Below are 22,316 nucleotides of genomic sequence, written 5' to 3' on the forward strand. Positions count from 1 at the left end.
TGACAGCCACCAGAAAGACCGTCTTGTAAGTAAGGGTGTTCAAGGAGCAAGGAGCCATAGATTCAAAGGGGGCCCCTGTGAGAGCTGTCGACCCAGTTTAGGTTCCACGTTGGAAAACAATGTACTACCTGAGGGAAAATAAGTACCACCCCTTTGATGAATCTTTTATAAAGCAGGTGAGAAGACAAAGTATTCCCACCCAGACTCGAGAAGATACTACTCAGTGCAGCCGCCTGTCTCTTGATGGTACTCTCGCTGAGGCCCTTGTCAACCCCGACTTGCAAGAAGGCTAGAAGGTTGGAAACCTCCTGTGACAAGGGATCAACTTGTTCCTTAGAGCACCATGCCAAAAAGCCTCCCCGCATAGAACAATACACCCTATTTGTGGATGCCCGTTTGGATGAGAGTAACGTGTCCGAGACTTTGCCTGAGAACCCTAGCTGGGTTAACCAGAGCCTTTCAGCAGCCAGGCTGTCAGCCAGAAGAGCCCTGGGTTGGGTTGTACCACGGGTCCCTAAACTAACAGATCTGGAAAGGTTGGCAGGACCATGGTTCCCTGTCCACCAGATGGAGGTCGGGAAACCATGGTCTCTGTGGCCAGTAAGGAGCTATTAGGACCACAGTTGCCCTGTTCTGGACGACCCTCTGCAGAGTTTGTTGTATAAACCCGAAGGGAGGAAATGCATAAAGAAGGCCTGGTGGCCAGGGAGACTCGAGTGCATTCGTGTCCCAGGCGGCCAGACAGGGGAGGTGAGACAGAAACACTGGTAAATGAGCACTGGCAGATGAGGCGAACAAGTCCACTTTCGGTGTGCCAAAACGTTCCCCAATCATCTTGAACACCCTCGGGTTCAACTGCCACTCTGCCTCCCTTATGGCCGTCTGACTCAACCAATCTGCTGTAATGTTCTCCAGCAGGGCTGTGAAGTCGGAGTCATGGAGTCGGAAGCAATTTTGGGTGGAGTCGGAAGAAATGTACTGACTCAGACTGCAAAATAAAATTAATAATTTAAATGTTTTGTTTTAATGTATTTTAAGGTCTTTTTATGATGTCTTAATGTGTTTTTAGCGTTTCTGTTTGCCGCCCTGGGCTCCCGTTGGGAGGAAGGGCAGGATATAAATCAAATAATAAAATAAATAAATAAATAAATATACATTTGCCATTTATGAAGGAGTCGGAGTTGGGAGTCAGAGAGTCAAAAAATAGAGGAGTCGGAGTCGAAGATTTGATGTACCGACTCCACAGCCCTGTTCTCCAGGCCCGACAGATGTTCAGCCCTCAAAAATTTTAAGTTCTACTCCACATAGCAAAGGACGCTGTCGGCCTCGGAGATCAGGATTGCTGACCTGGTTCCTCCTTGTTTGTTCACATATGCTTTGGCACACACATTGTCAGTGCGGACTAAAAGGTGGGTGCCCCTGACCTCCGATGCCAAGGCCCTCAACGTTAGACGTATTGCCCTTAGCTCTAGAACATTGATGCTGAGCTGAGACTCCACCTCTGACCATGTTCCCTGCACCACACTTCAACCCAGATGGCCTCCCCAGCTGTAAAGACTTGAGTCCGTGGTGAGCACCAGGCATTGAGGCTCCTCGAACCTCACCCGTTCTGTTAGTCTCTGAGGTGCTAACCACCACTTCAACTCTTGTTTCAGGCGTTCTGAAACCTCCAAGAGTACATGTCGATGGACCATTATCTGGTCCTGAAAGGGCAACAGAAGATATAGAAGGCTGTGGGAGTGGAATTGAGCCTAGCGGACAAGGTTGAAGGCTGAGATAAGGAGACCCTGTAGTCTTGCCAAGAACATCAAATCCATCCATGCCAAAGACCTTATCTGAATCACTGCTGTGATAATCTTCTTGACCCTCTCTGTAGAGAGAGATCCAGAATGCGTTGGTATCGATCTGGACCCCCAGATGAACAATACTTTGGGTCGGGTTCAGAGAGGTGTTTTCCCTGTTCACAATGAACCCAGACTCTTGAAGGCAGGACAGGGTGGTCCCGGTATCCCTTTTGCAGGCATTCTGGGACAGACTTTGCACCAGAATGCCATCTAGATAAGGGTGAAGGTGGACTCCTCCTCGCGGGAGAAAGGCCACCAGGGCCACTAATACTTCTGTGAAAACCCTCGGTGCTGAGGATAGACCAAAGGGTAATGCCCAGTATTGAAAATGTTGCCCGTCATAGCAGAACCTGGGGAACTGACGATGGGACCTTTGTATGGGTATGTGAAGGTAAGCCTCAGACAGGTCGATAGAGGACATCCAGTTTCCCCTGTTTAGTGCTGCCACGATTGACCTCAGAGTCTTCATCCTGAATTGCTTTTTGGCCACCCAGAAATTTAGCCATTTGAGGTCTACGATAGCCCTGATACTGCAATTTTTCTTCAAGAAAACAATGGAATAGACTCCATATCTTCTCTCCAAAGGAGGGACCTCCTCCATGGCTTGAATGTCGATCAAATGTTTTATGGCCTAAATGTAATTGTTGTGCTTGCCAGGGTCCTGAGAGCATGGAGTGGGGACAAAGAGGTTGTGTGGCCTGTTGGTAAACTCTATGGCGTACCCGTCCACAACCCACCTGTCCAAGGTCACCTCCCTCCATAGATGGGAGAATTGTAACAGGCGAGCCCCCACTGGGGAGCCCAGAGAGTCATGCCGAAGGAGCCTTCTTGGCTGATTTGGGAAAATTTGTAGAGAAGGAAGAGGATCCTCCTCCTCTGGCTGGAAGACGGTTGCCTCCCCTTCCTTGTTGGCCCCAACGTGGCATGAGTGAAGAAAATCCCCTAGGTTGGGAAAATTGGCGATAGAGATGAAAAAACTGTGTCTGGCGACCCTTACGCTCATCTTTCTTAACAGACGGTAGGGCCTTTCTCTTGTCCCTTGTCTCAACCAAATGTGCTTGCAAGGGCTCACCGAACAGTTGGTCACCCAAAAAAAGCATACTCACAAGTTTCAGTTGTGAGGCAGGATCTACCTCCCACTGGTGGAGCCAGATATTACACCTAGCCACCATGGTAGCCGCCATGGAGAGGGCATCAAACTGGAGAGCATACTGTGCGGCATCTGCTGCCAGGGCAGAAGCGTGAGATATCTTTTTAAGTATATCCTTAACTGGCTTAGGAACATCCTCACGTGATCCCAACTCCTCTGTCCACATAAACACAGCTCTAGAAAACAAGGATGCCATGGCAGAGGCCCTAAAGGCCACCACACCCCCCTCAAAGAGGTCTCTACTCTCTTATCACAAGTGTCCTTGAGTCCTCCTTCCCCTTCAGAAGAGAGGACCCCGGACGATGCCAGAGCAGCAACAGGAGGGTCCACTGTTGGGACTCGTAACTATTGCATCACCTTATCACCAAAGGTATAATGCTTCTTTATGATCTTAGAAGTAATATCCCCCTTATTAGGGTGTACCCATTCCGCTTTCCACGATGCATCAAAGGAACGTGGAAAGGGAACAAAAATCGGTTTGGCCTGAGTCGAAGGAAAAGCTTTCCTAGCTCCCACCAAGTTAGTATCCACTGTCTCCTGTCTTGTAGGACCCTACAGGCCTTAACCAACAGTGTCTGGAAGACTTCTGAATTAAACAGTCTAGGCTGATTGGAGGCTATCTCCAATTCTTCCTCTGATAGCTATCCCTCCTCCTGGATGGTTGTATGATTATCACCCTCAGGATTGGAAACCCCTTCCTCAGCAGCTGTGTGTTGTGCAGGAGGGGTGTCCACTCTGTCTCGCTGAGAATGAGCTACCACTGCTGCTTCAGTAGCTGATGTAGAAGCTGGTACATAGTTATTTGTCTGTGAACTGGTCAGTGTTGCCCCTTCCTGTCTATACCTTTTGGGTGAAGGGGCCCCAGAGGATGGACTGTGTGAAGGGGAAGGAGATCTCACAGAATTGGTAGAAGAAGCAGCTCTGTGGAATCTCCTTCTCTTGTGATGCTTAGAGCAGGTTTTATGTCTGTGTTTGGACCTGTGCCTCTCTTTGTCTGCACGTCTTTGGTATTCAGAAATGCCAGCTGCCCTCAAGGAGCCCCGGATCTCAGAGGATATGCAGGAGCGCATCCAGGATAGAAACCTAGGGAAATCCCTCTCAGCAGAAAGGGCAGGTGGTGGCGAGTGTGGGGGAGAAGCACAGGCTGCCTCACTAAGTCCACTGAATGGGGAAAAATCGCAGAGCGCTGATTCACTACACTAGAGAGGGATATGCTAGAACCAGAAATTTCCCCCTCCCTATGGCCACATTGCTGGCACATAGCAGAACTGACTGGAAAACACATGGTACAGGTCCCAGTTTTCCCAGTGACCAATCACAGATTGATAATTGTAGGATTGGGGGGAAATGAGCATGCTCTACTCAGGAAAAATGAGGGAGTCTGACCTAGCACTTTGATTACTAAACAAACAGAAGAATTTGCTGGGTTCCGAAGGGTGCAAAAAATCTGTCTCTGCTATGAATATACTAGGCTGAGGGGCAAAGAGATGAATCTGCTGAGTTCCCGTCAGGTGCGGAAAAATCTGTGCCCTCTATGAGTTAGCCAGACTGAGAGAGGGCGGCCGCCACCACTAGAACATCTCTAGCGTGCGTTCCCGCCAAAACAAAATGGCGTCCCCACCTTTTCCTCAGAATGCTCAAACGAAGTGAGGTATGAAGCTGCCAGTCAGAAAGCTAACTATAAGCGGCCGCAGCCGCCAGAGCAAGTGCTCTAACTGAAGCCTCTTTTAGCGTTCACATTAGAAAGTCTGAGGAAAGCTATCTAAAAGCGGCCGCAACTGCCAGAGCGAGTGCTCTACTGGAAGCCTTTGTGTTGTGTTCCGCATACGAAGCCTGAGGAAAGACTATCTAAAAGCAGCCACAACCGCCAGAGCAAGTGTTCTATGAAGCCAGGAGCTCCAGTTACCAAGGCAGTTTGCCCAATCACCCCTGAATGCAGGCGGCGGATAGGCAGATATCTGCCTCAGGCACTACCAGTAGATCAAAAATAAAATACCAAACATAACACATAAACACACACACACACACACACAAGCAAGGGGAAAAGAGAAGAAGGAAACAAACTCACAACAGGCAAAGAAAGTCTAATGAAGTTTAGACGACTGTAAGACCCTACTGTTCACGACCGCAGGCGGGTCGAACTGGAGGGGCAGGACGACTCCTCTCCCTGGAAGAAGAGACAAAGAATTCTGGACCCTGCCTGGCAATCCAGTAGGAGACGTCATCCTTATGAAGAATGTTCTGCACTGCCAACAGGTAAATAACTTTTAGATCTCTCACATAAACTATACCCGCTGAGAAATGGGCAGAAAAACCATCATGGCTTACTACTAGCTTATATGTTTGCCAACTGAACAAATAACTTTCAAGATGGCCCTTCACATGGAGTCAAAATCACATTTGCCATTCACATTTAACAACAAATCAGTTCATTTGTAATCATCCTTGTCTTGTTTTTTCCACTTACCTGCTCTGACCCATGACATAAGGGATGTTCAGAAGCTTCAGATCATTGAAAATGAACATCCACAGAGCTTCCACACATGTTTCTGTTGTTGGTCTGACCAAGATGTCCAGGTTGCAATCTCTGTCTAGGACAGACACCATATATGCCAGAAACGGAGTCACCACATTCTGGACTCGTTTCCATAAGGTGTGTCTGCAAGTGTCAAGAGAAGGAAAGCACACAAAAAGGAAATAACCAATATTAGAAAGAAATTTTGCACAAGCACTCTCTCAGGAGCAATTTGACTGAACTTCTCAAGAGAGAATGGTGTGAAGAAAAAGCAACCCAATTCTGCATTTTTGGCTCAACTAATTCTGAACTTGTGTGTATGCATCTTTCTTCTCTTGACAGCACCTTTCAAACTGTGGACTATGCCTTTGAAGCAAGGTAAACATATACCTTTTCCAGAATAAATGTTATCAGCTCAAAAAGACACACATGCCTTGAAAGATAGCCCACAGGCATATTATGACAGAAAGATAGTTTTATTAAGAGTGTGGGTTCCCATCTTGCACCATCTAAAAACATTTAAATGCACTGAAATCAACAGGGCAGGAATATTTAAGTAACTGCAGTACTGGAAGTCTTTTCAGGCTCTCCTCCTTGATACTGCAGTCCTTAAACCCCTTTGAAGCTCAAGGAGCAGCATTCAGGGTAGCTTCTGGGGCTACAGCTGGAAGAAACTGGCAATCCCTCTGAGTGCATGGAACTATCACAGAGATGTAGAAGGGACTCTTGACGTAAAGATAGCTGCAATTTGACTAGTTTAAACCAACTGTGCGTACCTGAAAGTTCCTGCTTCTTGGAGGGCACTGAGGTCTGATGCCTCCCGGAGCACCCACTCTTTCATGGTGTAAGAATTCTCCTCTTGTTCCCTCAAAAGGTTTAAGAGGCGATTCTTTGTTATCTTCAGGAAGGAGGCTGAAAACAGCAGAAAACCTTGTGGCTAAAGTTTGAGTGCTGAAGACAAAACGAAAAATATCTACAAGATTGACAGCTAATTTAGTCGGATTTTATCATCAATACCATTTAAGATTTCCTGATCTTCTGCACTACTTTACTGTTAACTATGGACTTACAAATATAGTTTGGATGGCCCTAGGCCCTAGTATTATGAGGGAGAAGCAACCATTGTACTCACCAGAAAGCTGCTTCTCTGGGGGCACCAAGACACTGCAAAATTAGTATTGTCTTCCTCTCCTGTTGCTTGAGGCAGGAAAGAGTTAACACTCCAAAGGGACTCTCACCTCAGCCCCTCCTATGGAGTGCCAGTTCACCATCTGGCCAAGCTTGAAAGTAAAACACTTATAACAGAGAAAAAACACGAATAATGTAATGACTGAACATAACAGTGAATCCACTATAACTAACAGAAAACATAAGCATACAAACTATTGCTCGGTTTCCTGACCCTTTAGCCTCCATTCATTGTTCTTCCGTTATGTTTTACCATGTTACATCCCATGGTTGTCTTGGCGATGTCCTAATGCACCCAGAGAAACAGCTTTCTGGTGAGTAAAATGGTTCCTTCTCCAATGGGCACCAGGATGCCCCCAAAGTGGGATGTTCCAAAACTGACCTTCTGTGTGGGTGGGTACATGGTCCTTTAATGATTTGGCAGCACCTGCTGAAGAACTCGCCTCCCAAAGGCTGCTTCTTCAGATGTGCAATTGTTTATCTTGTAATGTTGCAGTACCAACTGCTACTCTTGTTGAATGCACCCTGACACCTGGTGGCAGTGGCAGGTGTAAGGTACTGTATGCTAAAGCAATACACCCTTTTAATCCATCCTGCCAGGGTGAAAGTTGAAATTTTCTTACCCAAAGTAGCTAGACAGTATGGAACAATGAATCTGTTTGTTGTATCAATCTTGTCCTATTACTGTAGACCTTTTGTGCTCTCCACACAGCTAAGGAGCGCCAAGCTTGCTCTAGAGTGTGCTTTAGTGAAGGGCAAAATGTTGGCAAAAATAATTCCTGCTGACAGCGAAAAGCTGTATTTACTTTTGGAAGAAAAGCAGAATCCGTTCTAAGTATGACTCTGTCCTTGTGGAAAATAGAGAGACGTTTTGCTACTGACAGCACTCGCAGTTCAATTCATCGAGCTGATGTTATAGCTACCAGGAATAACATCTTGAAAGTCATTATTTGTAGAGCTGAGGTTTTCAGGGGTTCAAAAGCTAGTTTTTGGAGAGCTGACAACAGGTTGGAAAATGATCCTGAACAGGCGTTGATAATCAGGGACACCCCCCTTAAGAACTATTTCAGATATGGATGAGCATCCAATGACTCAGAGGAAAACTTGGAAAGTACTGTTGTCAGTGCTGATGCTTGTCTTCACAACATGTTGGGCCTCAAACCCTGCTTCAAACCATTGTGTAAAACAGCTCAACAATTCCCACCTTTTGTGTACACACATGGTTGCTGCGCCATCATAAAAATGCAGCCCGGGTATACTGGTAGTTTCTTATTGTGGAAGGTCTTAGAGATGCAAATATTGTGGTTACTATCTCTGATGACAACCCTGCTATCAGCAGCTTTCTCCACTCAACTTCCACACAGTTAAGCTCAACCACTGTAGATCAGGATGTCACAGAGGCCCCTGTAACAGTAAATCTGGACAAAGGGAAAGGCCATGAGAGCTCCACAGATAAGTTGATCAGTTCTGAGAACCATGGCCTCCTCGGCCAATCTGTTACAAGTAGAATGACATTGGCCCTCTCTAGCTTCATTTTCTTCAGCACTCCAGCCAGCAAAGGAATGGTGGAAAGATGTAAAGTATTCCTGTTGGCCATGGAGAATTCAATGTGTCTACTCCTTCTGCTACCAACGATGGGTACCGAGTGTAGTACCTTCGTAGCTGATGATTGACATCAGATGAAAAAAGATCCACATCCATTCTTCTAAACCAGCTGTGAAGCTGCTTGAATACCTCTTTGTGAAGTTGTCACTCTCCCAGCAACACATCCTGTCTGCTTAGTCAATCTGCTTGCACGTTGTCAACTCCCTGGATGTACTCTGCTGTCAGAGTAGTAGTAGTCTTGATGCCTCCAGATGGAGTATCTGTGATTTCGTTCCTCCTTGACGATTGATGAATGCCTTCCCAGAATCAACATCACTTCCTTGAGGCAAAATAGCAGCACAAAATGTTGCAGTGCCAGTCATGCAGCCCTTAACTCCAGTAAGGTGATGGCTTTGTTTTGCTTCCTGAGGTGGCCATGCTTCTTGTACAAGCTCACCCCTGCACTGACTGCTCCAACCACATAGACTTGCATTTGTTGTAACCTGTCCCGTCCAGAGCCGAAAGAATGAGGCTGGAGTGTGTGTGCAAGTAAATCTCGTTTTATTAGAGTAATGGATACATCAAAGGCATTGCGCTTCATAGGAAACCCTACGCTAACTCACTAGAGTCCCTAACTATATTCTAGACATGCTCTGCAGCGTGTGAAGGAAGTTGACTCAACGACCCCCCACTGGAAGCGGCAGGCTTATATAGGAAATGTTTTCGAACGTAATCTCTGACTCCTTTGTAATTCCTGTCTTTGCCCTGTCCGTTTCTCGCGGCGACGGGAACGAGGAGACAGGGGACGCGCATCCAACGGCTCATCTGAAGACATCTGCTCCCGAGCAACGGGCTCGAGGTCAGGGGGCGGTGCCACACTGGAATCCTCCTGGGAACTGCTTGGCAAAGGAGGAGCTGGCACTGTCTCTGAAGCTTCCCCCCACAAGTCCTCTGCATCAACTGGGGGCGGTACGCTCGGCTCCTCGGAAAGGGCGTTACTCGTGGGAACTGGCTGGAGAGCAGGCTGCCCCCCTCCCTCACGATCCTGCTCAGACACAACAATCCCCAACTCTGCTTCTTCTGGCTGCGGAGGCGCCTGAAACTCATGCCTCCCCCCTTCCTGTCCCTTCTGAGTTGGCTGCAGCGCAACATAACCACTTCTCATGGCGGGTCCTTCAGAGGGACACCTCCGTATAAGTTGCAGTCCTTTGTCCAGCTGCAGTCCTGCAACCGGCCTGTTAGTGGAACCTGGAAATGTTTGGAATTTGCTATCTGCAATTGGTAAGGTAACAATGCCCACTGCAAAGGCCAAGCGTGAAATCTGTTCCATGGTATAACTTGGATGGCAGATACTAGAATCCCTAAAACCTCTGTTAAAGCCATGAAGTCCTTCGGGGTCTTCTGCAGCAATGGTTGTACAGCCAACTTTACCTTTCCAACTCTTTCCTCTGAAAGAGATATCTCCCGTTCCATATCTATCATTGCCCCAGATGCTGCAGATATTGCACTGGGATCAAGTGGCTCTTCACAATTTTTTGCTAAGAATCCACAATCCTTGAGAGCTGCTAAGGTGACATGAATGTCCTGATACACTGACTGCATTGGCTGTGACGGAATCTAAATGTCATCCAAGTACAGGTACAGATGCACACTCTCTTGACATAGATGAGCCTTGACAAGTGTCACCATTATCTTTGTGAAGACATTTGGGGCTGATGCCAAGCCAAAAGGCATTGCCCTGTACTGGTAGTATTGGTTGCCATAAGCAAAGCAAAGGTACTTGCAGTGCTGTGGATGGATTGGCACATGGAGGTAAGCCTTTACTCAGATTTATGGAGGCTAAGAAGTCTTGTAGTTGAAGAGCTCCTCTTATGGAAACCAAACTTTCCATGTGAAATTTTCAGTACTTCATGAACCTGTTCAGAATTTTTAGGTCTAATACTGCCCTCCAAGTGCCCCCTTTCTTTGGCACGATAAAGAGCAGAGAGTAAACACCACAGAACTTCTGGTCCTGTTGAACTGGTTCTATAGCCACTATCTGCAGCAGATGATCTATTGCCACTTGAACTAGTCTGCACTTCTCTGGATCCAAAGAAATTGGTGATGGAACAAATCTGCTTGGAGGTGGGGCCTGAAACTATTTGATACCCATGATGCACTGCATCCTAGACCTAACGGTCAGATGTTGTTACCTCCCACTGCTGAGCAAATCTTAGCAGCCTACCTCCCAATGGAGTATAAGTCAGAACTGTCTTTGGTGCCTTCCACCCATTGGTGGTGGCTGAACTTGAAACTCATGCTCTTGTTTGCTGCTGGTTGCATGACTGGAATCTAAATTGACCCCAGGTCTACCTATTGGAACGGCAATCTCGCCCTCTTCAACTAAATCCCAATGGATGATACGTCTGGTAGTGACAAAAGGTGCGCTGGTTATCTCTTCTTTGGTTACTGGCATTGCCTTTTTCTTTTCCTCTGTCTCCATTAAAACATCCTTCAAAACATTCTCACCAAGCAATTTCTTGCCCGTATACGGTTCTATTGCAAGCACCGCACGGGAAGTAGCATCTGCCTCCCAACGGCGAAGCCACACACTGCACCAAGCTATCACTTCGACTGCCATGGCTCTGGCTGCGAATTGTGTCACATCCATTGTTGCATCCAGAATAAATGTGTCTGCTCGTGAAAGCTTCAGAATCGTTTTCCCAAGTCTCTCTGGATCCTGATTTGGATTGTCCAAAACACATCTAACCACAATAGTGCTGCCCATGAGAACACAGATGCTGCACATGAAGCACGTACAATCAATGTTATAGCCTCATGTACTTTCTTTAGTGCCATATCTAACTTCCTTTCTGTGAAATTGTTCAACAGAGCATCATCATCCCTTGTCAGGAATCTTCTGGAAACTAAGTCAGAAATTGGAGCATCAATTGCTGGAGTTTTCAGCTTCTCCATAAACTCTGGTTCTAGAAGGTACGACTTATTAGCATATGACACTGATCTTTTGGACTGTATTGGTGAATCCCATTCTGATTTCACTAATTTCTTGAGAAGTGATGGTACTTTGACCACCTTGTCATTAGGCTTTGTTTCTGAAAGTACAGCGGCTCCCCTGGATGTAGAAGATGCCAGCTCAGTAGTTAAATCCTTTAAATCTAATGCTGCCATAGCCTTGCAGAGTACAGGCATGTAGTGAGCATTATGGAAAAGTCTAGCGGATGGCTGCTCACTCACCTGTGAATCATCACTCCATTCCTCTGTATCCTTCTCCAGAGACACAACTGAATTATACACAAACTGTTGCACATCAGTGGTTTTCCTGCCAGACCTGTGTGACATCAACCTCCATGTTCTACCTCTGGCCCACATCATGTGGATCTGGTAAGTCATTTGCATATGTTCTCTGTAGGTCCTATTGTTCATTATCAGCATCTACTTGACTCAAATGATCACTGCACTGAAATGTATTGGAAGGTAATTGATTATTCATTGTTGCACGGTGTGATTGTGTTTGTGCCGGAGGTACTTAAAAAGACTGGCGAAATGCAGCTAGTTCTGCAGAAATGTCATCCATCAGAGCTCTTATAATATGATTGAATGCAACAGGTTTCACTTGCTAAAATTCCTGATTGGAACAGGAGGTCGCAGCAGAGACCACATTAACTGTCTACTGAACCATTGTGCTGTTGCTGCTGTTTATATGTGTATGCTGAATCTGTAAGCTGTTGCTGTTCGTTTTGACCTGAGGTGTCAGCATTACACAAAAGCACAGTATCTAAACTGGTCTGTGAAAGATCAAGCTGCTATGTATTAAACCCAGTGAATTCTTCCTCATCTGATTCTGAACAAAAAAAACCAGTGGAGCCCTTTCATCCTCAGAGAGCATTTCATCATTTGCTGCCAGACACTATTGGCTTTGCTCTCCCATGTAAACTGCACGTTTGCACTCTAATAATGTAGTTGGTAGAACTGCATTCTTACTTTTCTCATTTTTGGTGACATTTTCCCTCCCGATTGCTCTGCTACTGCATCGCCTGTGGATTTTGTAGTACTTTTTTGCATGTTACTAGCCTCTCTCTCTGCTACCGCGAGAGTAATCAGGCCACACATTGAGGCTGTTTTCTGTTGCCCCAAATGGTGGCTGCCTATGTGTGCGCTGCCATAGCTGGTTTTTTTAACCAACATTTTATTCTCTGAGCAGGGTGCAGGTGCTACTGTGCCAATCACTCCTGCTGCTTTGTGAACTGATTTTAATTTCTTAGAGTGCTCAGAAGAACCTTTAGTGTGATCCTTAGGCATTTCGCTGTTAGGAGGAAGGGAGGGAGGGATTGTTTTTTTTAAAAAAAGTTTTTTTAAACATACTTTTCCGTAACCGGAGGAATCAACCCAGTATATTCATTAACTGTAACAGAATTAATTTCAACACCTCAGCTAATTAACAAGGTAATTAATTTGGGAAATCAAATGTTTAGGGTAATTAATTTAACAATAAAATTAATTGAGCAATGGACACTCAACTGTCATTCAGACACATACAAACTCATTAGAAAAAATCTGTAAACTACATTCATGTGTAAACCATTCAGAAAGACATTCATACACAGAAGATTCAAAACAGTGAAGAAAGATTTTTGAATTTAAATAAAGATGTAAGCTAGCTAAAGCAAGGTGAAAATCAGTATTCTTCAAGCGAGGCAGGAAAATGAACTAACCCTCCGTGAGAGGGGCTGAGATGAGAGTCCTTAGGAGTGTTCTCTTCCCTGCCTCAAACAACAGGAGAGGAAGACAACACCCACTTGGGGGTGTGCTGGTGCCCACTGGAGAACAGACAGTTCTCACAATGTGTTCATAAATAATCTGGAGTTACGAGTGAGGAGGTCAAGTTTGTAAATGACACATTTTTCAGGGTAGTAAAATAAAATGGGATTACTAAGAGCTCCAAAAGAATCTCCAAACATGGTGAATGGGCTATAAAATGGCAAACACAGTTCAATATAAGTGCAAAGTGATGCACTTTGGGAGAAAAATCCTGACCATATAGGGGCTAAACTGATGGTTATTGACCACAAACTAAATCTTGGAATTGTGGTTGTTAGCTCAATGAAACTTTGACCCAAAGTGCATCAGCTGTGAAAAAAGTGACTTCTTTGCTAAGGATCATTAAGAAAGGGATTGTGCTAGTATCATAATACTATTATACAAATCTACAGTTCAACTGTACTTGGAATACTGTGTACAATTTTGCTTGCCAATCTAAACAACATTGTGAGCTCAAAAAGGTACAGAAAAGGACAACCCAAATTATCAGACAGATATGGCAACTCCTCTATAGGTTACAATGCTGAGGCTTTTTAGTTTAGAAAAAAGATGAGAGCCAGTGTGGTGTAGTGGTTAGAGTGTTGGACTATGACCTGGGAGACCAGGGTTCGAATCCCCACACAGCCATGAAGCTCACTGGGTGACCTTGGGCCAGTCACTGCATCTCAGCCTCAGAAGAAGGCAATGGTAAATCATCTCTGAATACCGGTTACCATGAAAACTCTACTCATAGGGTCATTATAAGTTAGGATCGACTTTAAGGCAGTCCATTTCCATTTAGATATGGTAGAGGTACATAAAATGATATACAATGTAGAAAATGTGGATAGAGAGAAGTCTTTCTGTGTTCGATAGTACATGATAATCTTGTGACCTCATATGAATATGTTCTGGGAGGAGCTTGAGCTAAAATGTTCTCCATTTTACAAAACTAAATGCTTTTTATAATTCATACCTTTCAAATAATCTTCCTCTGATAGGAGGCTAAGGAGAATTTCAATCCTCTTAGTGCTACGGCTGGCACCCTCATTTCCGTCTCTTAGCATTCCCACAGCACTTTGCACACAGCTCCTCAGCAGGATAGTGGTGTCCAAGATTTTGGTCTTTTCAGAAACAGTGGGGGAAGGGGGAAACCCTGTTAGTATCCTGAAGTAACATAAACTAAGCTGGTGTACATTTCTCTCTGAAAGAGGGAAATGATATAATCAAGGACTTTCTGTCTGTAAAAGCTCACTTGCTTGGCAGCCAACATGAGGTAACAGTGCAAAATCTCTCTTGTAGGCAAGAATCAGTTAATTTATCTATCTGGAGAAGAGCAGCTACAGCTATAGCAACAACAAGAAAAAAACACAGCACAGTGTTATTCTATTAGCCAAAAGAGGTAGGTACTTGTTCAAACAGATTAACAAACAATGAAGGTTTAGTGAAGGACCAATTTAGTTGCGTGATCACTTTACCCTGTATGTGCCCAGTCCTGCTTCAATCTACAGAACTGAAACTGTTACAGGTGCCACAATGCTTATTCCACAATTGCAAAAAAATTGTGGCAGCACCTTCACTTTGCAACTCCTTGCCGATTAAAAGGAGCCTTCCCTGTATTCTTTTCAGGGCCTGCTTAAAACATTTTCATTTAGGCAAACCTATCCAGGCATGTAGATGTTGATGTATTGTAACCTCTTTTTAATTACTACTGATTTATCTTTCAAATGTTTTAATTACTTGTTTTTGATAATTTTAACATTTCCTGTAAACAACTTAGAAGTTTTGTTACAATCAAGCAGTATAATTTTTTGTTAAAAAAATGAAACATGAAGGTGAGTGGCAATGGCTGTGCAAGCACAGGGCAAGGTTAGGGAAAGTAAAAGCAGCAAGATGGGCGAGCTCATGGATCTCTGGCTATTGCTGCCTAGACTCCAGTCACAGGGAACCATTAGTCATCCATGTTTCTGCCACAAATTTGTTCACTGCTTTCATGTCCCTATGCTGGTCCTTCACAAAGCCAAAAGGCTAGCAAGGACTAAGCATTTTTTCCACAGCAGTTCTATCCCCACTCCCAAATGATGTCAAGTCTAAAGAGGCAGAATCCAGCCCTCCTTTATGTAGTTCTTGATGGCTTTTAGAGTTGGACTCCTCCTGCCCCATTCACTCCTCTGCTGCCATTTAAGGACATGCTCTGGAGCCAGGATCCTTTGGAATAAAAGGAAACTTTAAAGCTGTTGTTGAGGATGTTCCACTTGGCTAGGAAATTCCCTTAGCCAATATACACAGAATCTAAGGCAGCTGGGAACCTTGGGGCATGGCAGCCACTGGTATCTGCACTGGAGAAAAGGCAGCCAGCTACCTTAAAACAGATTCCACCTGGGCTCATTATATGGGTGGATCTAGACCGGCAGCCTGTGTAAACAGCAACATAAACCTGAAGATAAGCTAGTCACAAAGACACAGAAACATGCAGTGGAGAGATCCAGTGGGAGACCCTTGAGTAACCCATCATACCTCCCAAAGCCTTTTAAAGCAGACGGTTGAGAGGTCTTGCAGGTGGCTGCCCTACAGACCTCTTTGTGTGGAGCATTTGTAAAGGAAGCTTCTAAGGGGAAAGCTACTCTGGTTGAAAGGGCAACATATCTGGGTTTTGAAACATGTTGGGAACTCATATGCAAATAAAATACAGGCCCTGAGCCACCTAGCAACATTGAGGATAGAGGCTTTCTTCTCTAGAGTTCTTGCAATTAAAGAGATGAAAAAACAACCTACTAAACAGCTGGGTGCATTTAATATAGACTTTCAGTGACCAACAGACATCCAGCTTGTGCCACATCCTCTCCCATGGGTGGAGAGGAAAGCAGGGAATAATGATTTCTTGCTCTTGGTGGATGGCATAATTGATTATTGGAATAAAAGCTAGATCTGTCTGAGTTTGACTGTGTCTTTATTGAAGATACAGTGGTTATCATAGATGGAAAGGGCTCTTACTTGTGAAATTCTCCATGCCAAGGTGATGGCATCCAAGAAAATGATCTTCCAAAATGGGAGTCTCAGGGAAATGTCTTTCAGAGTTTTGAAGAGAGGGAATGTGAGGGCACTGAGGACCAGATAGAGGATGGATGGATGTCTCTCGCTGGATCATCACCTTGTAGTGGTGAGTGGGCTTGCGTGTTCCAATGAACCCTATGAGCAATGCCATCAGGAGTCATGTACTCCCAGCAGGGTCACCCATGGCGGTAAGATCAAGGGAGAGGAACGAGACAAAGAACGATCCAAGAATGTCCTCAACGGCAGAACAGGCAAAGGATAAACATGTGTATGTTACAATGACTGTGAAGGTGGATGAAGGCTACAGCAGATAAAGGACTTCCAATCATTGTGGTACCCATGCCATTGGATCAAAGCCTTTTTCTGTCAAGATTGTGTTGATTGTTGTGCGCCAATCACCCCACATAAAACAAATTCACGCACAGGCGTCTTCATAGAATCATAGAATAGTAGAGTTGGAAGGGACCTATAAGGCCATCAAGTCCAACCCCCTGCTCAATGCAGCAATCCAATTAAAGCATTCCCGACAGATGGTTGACCAGCTGCCTCTTGAATGTCTCCAGTGTCGGAGAGCCCACTACCTCTCTAGGTAATTGGTTCCATTGTTGTATGGCTCTAACAATTAGGAAGTTTTTCCTGATGTCCAGTCAAAATCTGGCTTCCTGCAGCTTGAGCCCATTATTCCATGTCCTGTACTCTGGAATGATCGAGAAGAGATCCCAGCCCTCCTGTGTGGCAACCTTTCATATACTTGAAGAGTGCTATATCTCCCCTCAGTCTTCTCTTCTCCAAGCTGAACATGCCCAGTTCTTTCAGTCTCTCCTCATAGGACTTTGTTTCCAGTCCCCTGATCATCCTTGTTGCCCTCCTCTGAACCTGTTCCAGTTTGTCTGCATCCTTCTTGAAGTGCAGAGACCAGAACTAGACACAGTTTTCAAGATGAGGCCTAACCAGTGCTGAATAGAGGGGAACTAGCACTTCACGCAATTTGGAAACTGTACTTCTGTTAATGCAGCCTAATATAGCATTTGCCTTTTTTGCAGCCACATCACACTGTTGGCTCATATTCAGCTTGTGATCAATGACAATTCCAAGATCCTTCTCACATGTCATATTGCTGAGCCAAGTATCCCCCATCTTATAACTGTTCATTTGGTTTCTTTTTCCTAAGTGTAGAACTTTGCATTTATCCCTGTTGAATTTCATTCTGTTGTTTTCAGCTCAATGCTCCAGCCTATCAAAGTCCCTTTGAATTTTCTTTCTGTCCTCCACGGTATTAGCTATGCCCCCCAATTTTGTATCATCTGCAAATTTGATAAGCATGCTCTGTACCTCCTCATTCAAGTTAATAATAAAAATGTGAAAGAGCACTGGGCCCAGGACCAAGCCCTGTGGTACCCCTCGTTACTTCTGTCCAGTTTGAGAAGGAACCATTGATAAGCACTCTTTGAGTACGATTCTGGAGCCAACTGTGGATCCACCTGATAGTTGTTCCATCCAGCCCACATTTAGCTAGCTTGCTAATCAGAATATCATGGGGCACTTTGTCAAAAGCATTGCTGAAGTCAAGATATAATGTCCACAGCATTCCCAGGCTACAAGGGAGGTTATCCGATTAAAAAATTAGATAAGATTAGTTTGGCAGGATTTGTTCTTCATAAATCCATGATGGCTCCTAGTAATCACTGCATTGCTTTCAAGGTGCTTACAGACTGACTGCTTTATAATCTGCTCCAGAGTTTTTCCAGGGATTGATGTTAGGCTGACTGGTCTGTAGTTCCCCAGTTCCTCCTTCTTGCCCTTTTTGAAGATAGGGCTCTCCTCAAGTCATCCGGCACTTTACCAGTCCTCCATGATTTTGCAAAGGTAATAGACAGCGGTTCTGAGAGTTGTTCAGCCAGTTCCTTCAATGCTCTAGGATGCAGTTTATCGGGCCCTGGAGATTTGAACTCATTCAAAGTGATTAGGTATTCCTTGCCTGTTTGTCTGTCAAGCTCAAGCTCCAATCTTGCCCCTTTTACTTCATGTTTCCCAGAAGGGTCATAGACCCTTTTTGGGAGAAGACTGAGTCAATGTAGGAATTGAGGACTTCTGCCTTTTCTTTGTCATCTGTTATCATTTTGCCATCCTCATTGAGTAGCTGTGCCACCATTTCTTTTCTCTGTCTGTTACTATGGACGTACCTGAACAAAGTTTTTTTGTTGCTTTTAGCATGCCTCGCTAGCCTCAGCTCATTCTCAGCTTTAGCCTTCCTGACACCATCCCTGCAATTCCGGGATACCTCCCTGTACTCTTCCTTTGTGGGGTGGCCTCTTTCCACTTCCTGTACGTGTCCTTTTTTGTTTTCAGGTCATCTCTAAGCTTTTTGTGAAGCCACATTGGCTTCTTCTGCTGTTTCCCCCCTTTTTTCCTTGTTGGAATTGCTTGCCATTGAGCTTTTAGAATTTCCTTTTTTAGAAACTCCGACCCATCTTGGACTCCCTTTCTCATTAGGGTCACTTGCCATGGAACCGTACTTATAATTGTTTTGAGTTTATTGAAATCAGCTTTCCTGAAATCCAGGGTGTGTGTATGGCTACTCTCAGCTTTTGCTTTTGTTAAAATCAAGAATTCAAGTAGGGTGTGGTCACTTTCCCCCAGAGTTCCCGTAACTGCCACTTCATCCACCAAATCATCTCTATTGGTTAGAATCAAGTCCAGGATAGGCGATCCTCTGGTTGCTTCCTCCACTTTCTGTAGGGGAAAGTTATCTCCAACACAAGTCAGAAATTTCTTGGAGGGGCCGTGTTTGGCAGAATTTGTCTCCCAACAGATATAGGGATAATTGAAATTCCCCATTACTACTACATCATGCCTCCTCGAAACATTGGCAATTTGCTTTTCAAAAGTTACATTTTCATTTTCTCCTTGATTGGGTGGTCGGTAGTAAACTCCAAGCACTACATTCCTTTTATTACTTGCCCCATTAATTTTAATCCAGATACTCTTGGTGGAGATACTAAGCTCAACTTCCTGTATTTCTGTGCAGGGGTATATAGTTTTAACATATAGCGCAACTCCGCCTCCCTTTTTATTCCTTCTGTTCTTTTTGAACAAGTTGTATCCTTCAATTGCTGTATTCCAGTCATGGGAGTCATCCCACCAAGTTTCAGTTATACCTATCAAGTCGTAATTGCCCTCCTGTATTAAGAGTTCAAGTTCGTCCTGCTTGTTTCCCAAGCTCTGTGCATTAGTTCCAAGACCATGTGAATTATGACTTGGCTTCCTTACTACATTTTTCTCAGGGCTGTTACTGGGCCCTATTAGAGCCCATCTCTCTGTTCCTGTTACCGTACAGAAGCTTTCATCAGTCGTTACTACAAAGTTTACGTCTCCCTTCCGCTTAGGATTCAGGTTAAAGCCCTCCTGATGAACTTCTCCATGCTGTGGCCAAACACATTCTTCCCAGTCCTTGTGAGATGAAACCCATCACTTGCCAGCAGTCCATCTTCCAGGAACCATAGCCCATGGTCCCAGAATCCAAATCTCTCATGTTGGCACCACCTTCATAGCCATTCATTCACACAGAGTATTTTTCTTTCCCTTTCTACTCCTCTTCTAAGTACTGGAAGGATGGATGAAAAAACTATCTGGGCCCCAAAGTCCTGGAGTTTCCTTCCCAGAGCTTCAAAGTCTGATGGGATTTCTTCATAGCTTCATTTGGCAGTATCATTTGTTCCCACATGGATGAGGAGAAAGGGATACCTGTCGGTGGGCTTGATGAGTCATGGCAACCCTTCCATCACATCTCTAATCCGTCCTCCTGGAAGACAGTATACCTGGCGAGTCCACAGATCTTCTCGGCATACTTGGGTTTCGATCCACGCAGTAGTGAGTCTCCCACTATTAGTCTCTTCTTGTTCTGGGGCATGGTTTCATTGTCCCTGCCTGATTGTGCTTCAGTCTTTTGCTCGTTGTCACACGGGGTCTCCTCTAATTCTTCCACCACAGGTTGTCCTCCGGTCTCATCCATGAGTGGCTGAAAGCGGTTCCATAGTTCCACTGGTGAAGGGTGTCTTCTAGCTCTTCTGCTCCTGTCACCCTTTCCCATGGAGTTTCCTCCACTTAATTGTTCCTCTCCAAAGCAGTCTCCTCTTCTGCTACCACATGCTGTTGCTCGTCCACCTCCACTTCTGTTTGCTGGTGTTGTTCCAGCATTCTGTCTAAGAACTCTTCATCTTCTGTTATAGTCCTCAGTGTGGCCACCCGCCGTTCCAAGCCTCTCACTTTTTCTTCCAACAGTACCACGAGCTTGAACTTGTTGCACGTGTACGCCATGTTGTACTCAGGCAAGAAAACAAACATGGCACACACCTTGGAGGTCACAACCACTGGAGTATCCTTCGCATTCATACTCTCTTCTACTTTTTATTTCTGACTACTTGTTTTGGAGTGACCTGTGCTTTGTCCTGTCCTACTTCAGGATAAACTTTAGAGTCCCACTGGTATGCGGTGCACTGTACAAGGAGATTAGTAATTTGTTTGGGTTGGGGATTTTTTAGGGACCTCCCCTTGATCACCCGTTGAACTCCTTTGTCAAACTCCTGTTTGCTCTCCCTGTTCGCTCACTCTCTAAAAGCTGGCTTGCTTATATGTCCTCACCTGTAGACCGAGACAGCTCCCTCTGCTCTGCTCTGTTAGGAGTCAGGAAGCAGAATGAGAGTCCCAGCACAAACAGCTGCTATTTGTTGCCCTCAGCAGTTCTCAGGCAAACCCTTCAGGCAATAGCTATCAGGCCACACCCCTTCCAATCAAGCTGCTATGGAGCCCTTCCATAAAAAAAGTCCCGTGGCGATGGGTGAACGGTGACGGGGGCAGGACTGTGAAATCCAGAAGACCCTAGTCATAGACTGGCACATTGGTGGTGGATAGATTCAGATGGATCCATTGTTAAAGACTTTATTTTGGAAGACAATCTTACTCAGTCATGAGTGATCACCAAGAAGAAGGATGGAATTCTGTAGACTACTGGAGCGCGAGGAGAGTGGCTCCTCCGAGAAAACAATATAGGTGAGGATGAAATCCTGTGGCTATAGGCTTTTTAGTGGTAAAATTGAAGTGAGGACTGAAGCCTAGTGATGAATTGTGTTCAGCTTGAGGCCTGGGTCCAATCCAACTTGGAGAAAATATAAGATGTTACACTGATGTTGTTTGGTTGTTTTATTTCACATGATAAAGGTCTTCCAGATCTCATTTCTGTGGAAGGTTTTCTGGAGATTAGGGTGGCTGCAGTGACATTTGTACAACCACTTAAGAGATCTCTAAACCGCTTACAATCAAGCAGTATATAAATTTTAAAAATACAACCAATAAATACAAATTGAGCAGACAGCTAGCCTTTCAGGAGTCAAGTGACTAGGCACAGCAACTCTGAATTAGGGATAAGGATGGACCTCTGGAAGAGGAGATCCCAGTGGCAGGAGAGGAACCATGGCCCCCCTATGGCCAGATGGAGAATCATCAAGAAACACAGACTCCTGGGCCAATGGGGAGATACTAGGAGGACTATAGTTTGTTTCTCCCTCACTATCTTGAGGACTAGGAGGAGAAAGCAGAGAACAAGTACAGGAGATGTGGAGGTTATGTTGCATGGAAAGCATCCAGGCCCTCTGTAGGAGGGTGTAGACATCTCAAGAAAAATCAAGGGTTCTTGGCATTTTGGGAAGATGCAAAGAAATCCAGCAGGAGTTGGCAAACTGCTGTTGGAGGGCCTGGAACACTCCAGGGGCCAGTTCCCATTCCACCTAGTCCACATTCTGGTGGCATAGGAAGACTGCACTCGTGATGAGGACTCCATGAATTTGATGGGCAACACTGACAGGAAAGTTGACTTAGCCCAGAGAAGAACAGACTCTGCTTCTAGATGTGGAGATTTGGACAGGGTGACTTCCTGCCTGTTCAGGTGAGTGAAACACTGTCTGTCCTGACTACGATGTGCTGTTGGGATAGTTGGTGATAGAAGGTGTGGATGGTCCTCAGATCTAGCCAATTTATGCTTTTGTGTTGCTTCCTGCTGGGGCCAGACCCCTTAAGCTTGCGTCCATGGTCAGAACCACTCTGGGAGGCTTGTATATGGGAGTGCCTCTGAAGAAGTGGGCCAGGATCAGCTGACACTATAAGGAATGCTTGAGCTGGGGTAGGAGCA

General features: G+C 45.2%; 1 protein-coding gene across 6 annotated transcripts in view; it reads right to left on the minus strand.

Moving 5' to 3' along the window:
• The window catches only part of RNF213 (ring finger protein 213), a 231,935-nt gene that overhangs the window by 81,526 nt on the left and 128,093 nt on the right, over positions 1-22,316 (minus strand). For all 6 annotated transcript variants that reach the window (XR_009761276.1, XM_061615791.1, XM_061615789.1 and 3 more), the window contains exons 34-36: positions 14,055-14,202; positions 6,286-6,421; positions 5,462-5,653 (exon numbers count right to left, since the gene is read on the minus strand). Coding sequence is in view for 5 of the 6 variants with exons in the window: in XM_061615791.1 (XP_061471775.1) it covers positions 5,462-5,653; positions 6,286-6,421; positions 14,055-14,202 (476 nt within the window). In the remaining variant the exon portion in view is untranslated. The remainder of the gene's footprint in view (positions 1-5,461; positions 5,654-6,285; positions 6,422-14,054; positions 14,203-22,316) is intronic.

Source organism: Rhineura floridana, chromosome 3 (assembly GCF_030035675.1).
Source record: "Rhineura floridana isolate rRhiFlo1 chromosome 3, rRhiFlo1.hap2, whole genome shotgun sequence".
Taxonomy (NCBI): Eukaryota; Metazoa; Chordata; class Lepidosauria; order Squamata; family Rhineuridae; genus Rhineura; species Rhineura floridana.